At 40.1% G+C, this 4,130-nt stretch overlaps 1 protein-coding gene across 1 annotated transcript; it reads left to right on the top strand.

Moving 5' to 3' along the window:
• The first annotated feature begins 252 nt into the window (after positions 1-252).
• Positions 253-3,873, top strand: LOC105048661 (uncharacterized). The gene is made up of 2 exons (XM_029265632.2): positions 253-815; positions 3,406-3,873. The coding sequence occupies exons 1-2, from the start codon at positions 321-323 to the stop codon at positions 3,730-3,732; spliced, it is 822 nt and encodes a 273-aa protein (XP_029121465.2). The 5' UTR covers positions 253-320; the 3' UTR covers positions 3,733-3,873.
• The last annotated feature ends 257 nt before the right edge of the window (positions 3,874-4,130 follow it).

Raw genomic sequence — 4,130 nt, 5'->3', positions numbered from 1 at the left:
CTGTTGGGTTGGATTGGGTCTGGAACCATGAGCTAGTTTGAACTGGAATTAGACCTATCACATAAACACCATGTTCTTTGTGAAATCACAGGTGCGCCAAATATCCGTTTCTATGTGGGTGTAGCTACCGGATCGGGTTACCAGATATTGGATTGGTAGGGATAGGGTCCGGGTCTGATGCAGTTCGGATCCGGGTCCGGATTGGAATTCCCTCCGCTGCTCCGCAAAACCCTAACATAGCGATGAAAAACCCTAGCTTCTTGGGCGTGGGGGGTTTTCCCATATGTCCGAGCTCCTTCTCTGGTCTCAGACTGTCGATCATGGCGGAAGAACTTACGGCGAACCCCCAATCCAACGAAGGAGATGCGCTGGCGGAAGCCGGATCCACTGTAGACATGGAGCTGGAGACATCATCTCCACAAAATCCTGGGGATTCCGAGCCCCTGGGAGCCGACAACGAGCCCAACGGGATGGAGAAGCTGGCGGAGGAAGGCGGAGGAGGTGGGGAGAAGAGGGAGAGAGAGGAGGGAGGCGATGTGGCGGAAGCGGAGGAGGAGGACGAGGATGGAGCTTCGAAGAAACGGAAGGTGGAGAGATCCTTGGAAGAAGAAAGGCTCGAGAAGGTGGAAGAGAAGGAGGGGAGGGAGGAAACGAAGGCGGAGGAGGAGGAGGAGGAGAAAGGAGAAGGAGGTGGGGAGGAGAAGGATTCGATGACAGCGAGCCTGGGACCGAAGGTGTTTGCCTCGTCGATGGAGATGTTCGACTACTTCTTCAAGCTCCTCCATCACTGGTCTCCCAATCTTGATATCAACAAGGTGATTTTTTATGGAAAATTTGTTTTTTAGTTTTTCTGCAGTACCAAAGTTACCATCTTTGTATTAATTCAATGTGGTTTCCTGATTGATGCTGAGTTAAATTGGTTGGAATTACCTGCGTAAGTATAGTTTATAGAGAGTGATTTTTATTTGATTAGAGAATTTGGATTGTTGATGCAGTATTGGATGGGGTTTTCATGAAATTCGAATTTCTACGGGACAAATTTTTACTTTCTTTTCTGTTAATTCATTGTGATTTTCTGATCCTTGCTTTTTTCTAGTTGTTTTCATTGCAAACTAGTCGGAATTATATGCTAAAGAGAATTTACGGTGAGTGGTCTTTTATTAGTTATGAAATTTTGGATTGTTGGCATAGGGTTTGACGAGCTATACATGTTTTCTGCAGTGTAAAATTCAATCTTTTTTGGTGATTCATAATGGTGTCCAGAATCGTGCTTTGTTCAAGTGGATTGAGTGAAAGTTTGCTGGGATATTATGCCTAAATAGAATTTGCAAAGATTGATCTTTTGCTGAGATCAGAGAATTTGCACTGTCAGTAAGGATTTGATTGGATTCCTGCAATAGGAATCTTGCTTTAATGGAATTTTAGAGTACCTGTAAATAGCACTTTCAGTTGGTCCATGATTTTAGCTGGAAACAAAATTCTCCTTTTTCTGTTTTACACCTTCCTCTGGTTTCATAGCTTTATTTTGTACATAATCCTGTTGAGTCATATTCCGTTTATAGTTTTGATTAAGGTACAATATAATGGTAGTGTCTCATATTGTTTTGTATACTCTAGTTTTAAAGTGCTATTTTTGTTTCATTCATTATTGGGTTTTAGAACAGTAGAATATTTTTGCCAGACTTTCTTTACTTGATAAGTGCTATTGCTGTCTGAAGGTAAGACATATCACCTAATTTAATTCATTGCCAGTACTAACAACATTATTTTCTGTTATAGTTTATTATAGTATCTCCAGATTTTTTTTTTTTTTTTTGGTAAAAAGCATCTCGAGAATGTGAAAGATATTACATGCATCTAGTTGACCATTATGAAGATTATGTATAATTGCTTTTTTTAACTTTTAATGGAACAATTAGTATTCAATTTTTGTGAGTCTAGAAGAAACAATAGTCAAACCAAATGATCTAATTCATGGGTTCAAATTTATCATAATTTTCTATGGAAACATGGAGAAAAGAAATGATTGATGATCTGCTTGATGGTCAAAAGTAATGCTATGGGGATTGCTGGATGAACTTGAGAAATTTATTTCAGTCGATTGTTTGATTTTCTTTTGGCAGATAATTGTTTACCCCTACTTTTTACTAACACGCAACATGTTTCATCCATGTTGTGCAGAACTAGATCTGTTTGTTGATTTCCACACCTGTTGAAATTTTTGTTAATCATTCGCCATCAGATTTAACAAAAGTTCTTTTCGAGAATCTTCAACCTGTCTTAGTCTTGAATTCACAATCTAAATAATTGCAACTAATGTTCTTCAAGACTTTGATGAAATTGCTCACCAATTGAAGTATGATATCTTGTTAGACTGATATACTTGTTTGGCATTCTAAACCATTGCTAGTACCTTTTTCTTCATCACTGTCAGCTATCTGTACTTTCACTTTCTGAAGTTCTTCTTAATTGGTATTCTCTCATGTCCCTAAGAGTGTGATGTTCCATATCAACTCAACACATTTCAATCTGCCAGGTGTTAGTAGTTTTCCATAGTGATGCTTGAACTTGTTGGGAAAAAGAAAACTTTTTCACCCTATTCTTATCTTAATGTGATATTGGAGGACCTCTTTAGGAGGGGAGCAAATGGAAAGTAATTTGGTAATGGAAATTTTGTGGACTTATTATTACTAAAGCTCAGATGCCTCTTCTATATTTGTGTTTGTAATCAACTCATTTAATTAATCATCTCATGTTAGATTTTACATCATAATAATGGAGTATGATGGGAAAAAAATCAACACAAGTTATGCTCATACATGAGATGCCAGCATGGAAGATTGAAATGATACCTTGGTTTTGGTTCCTGTGCTTTTACTTGATTTTGTTGAAATCCCACTCATGTCTCATTGTATCAAACACCTCCATCTTTCATGTCTGAAAGTATGGTCTTATCATTTGCTCGCTATATTCTCTTCCATGACGTGGTGAATCATTATACTCAGGTGTGGTGGATTTGATTAGCAATGCTTGCTCCACATGGCTTGAATGGTTGCTTAATTTCTTATTTAATTTGGTGTTCCTCACTATCTGCCATTGCTTTGTGCATTACTTTGCAGTGTAGATACTGTTCCCTCCAGGTTCATGTCAAAAAATTGGTTCCACCAACATCCTAGGATCCTCTATGTAGGATTGGCATTGTCCAACTGTTGGTTATATAACTTAGTATCAAGCACTCGCTCTATCCATAAACTTAGTTTCGCTCTGTTGAACTCCAACATTGTAACTGACTCTCTCATTCTGTTTGCAAGCTAATTCCTGAAAGTTAAATAACATGTTTCTGCCACACTGCGTTGAGATGCAAGTTTAAGGTCTTTTGACTCACATCCATATTTGTTGGTGCAGTATGAGCACATGGTGCTGTTGGACTTGCTGCAGAAGGGCCATTCAGAGCCTGACAAGAAGATTGGAGAAGGGATCCAAGCATTCCAGGTCCGGTACCATCCGACATGGAAGAGTCGGTGCTTCTTCATTGTACGGGTTGATGGAACTGATGATGATTTCAGCTTCCGTAAATGTATCGATCGGATTCTCCCATTGCCTGAGCAGATGAAAGTCCAGTCAGCCTCAAATGGCAAGAAGGTCGGCCATCAGAAGGGGGGCGGTGGCCGTGGTGGTCGTGGTCGTGGAGGCAAGAGTGGGCGAGGCCGTGGCAGGAGAGGTGGGAAGTAAGTTAATATCCTGTTTTAGCCGCAAGTGATCTAATGAGGTACTTGTTCTTTATCTTGTTTATGAGTGCAAGCTCTTGAGTTTTGCTGTTTCATGTTAAAAAACTGTCATCGCAACTCGAGTGCTATGGACTTATTTTTATTTCGTTTTGTTTGTTGAATGTTATGTTTTGCTTACTTCCGATCAGAGTACCTTGCTAAATAGTTTTTGGTGTCTTACTGGTGGCCTACTGCTTGCTTACCAGTTTTTAGAATCTCAGTGGTGAAGTATCGCCCCTGTTTGTTTGTGCTTTGAAGAGAGGCAATTGCACACCCGACCCACTAGCCGTTTAGAGGGCGCCGAGCCGATCTCAACCTCATGTAGACCCAAAAGTTTGGGTTCATGCCCAGGCAATCTAAAGG

Source organism: Elaeis guineensis, chromosome 7 (assembly GCF_000442705.2).
Source record: "Elaeis guineensis isolate ETL-2024a chromosome 7, EG11, whole genome shotgun sequence".
In the NCBI taxonomy this organism is placed as follows: Eukaryota; Viridiplantae; Streptophyta; class Magnoliopsida; order Arecales; family Arecaceae; genus Elaeis; species Elaeis guineensis.
This window is presented reverse-complemented; position numbering and strand designations above follow the sequence as displayed.

Excerpts from the sequence above, each read along its gene's own strand:
- LOC105048661 (XM_029265632.2), top strand. The coding sequence starts at position 321 with ATGGCGGAAGAACTTACGGCGAACCCCCAATCCAACGAAGGAGATGCG. Across the intron at positions 816-3,405 it reads CCAATCTTGATATCAACAAG|TATGAGCACATGGTGCTGTT; the intron begins GTGATTTTTTAT and ends TTGTTGGTGCAG.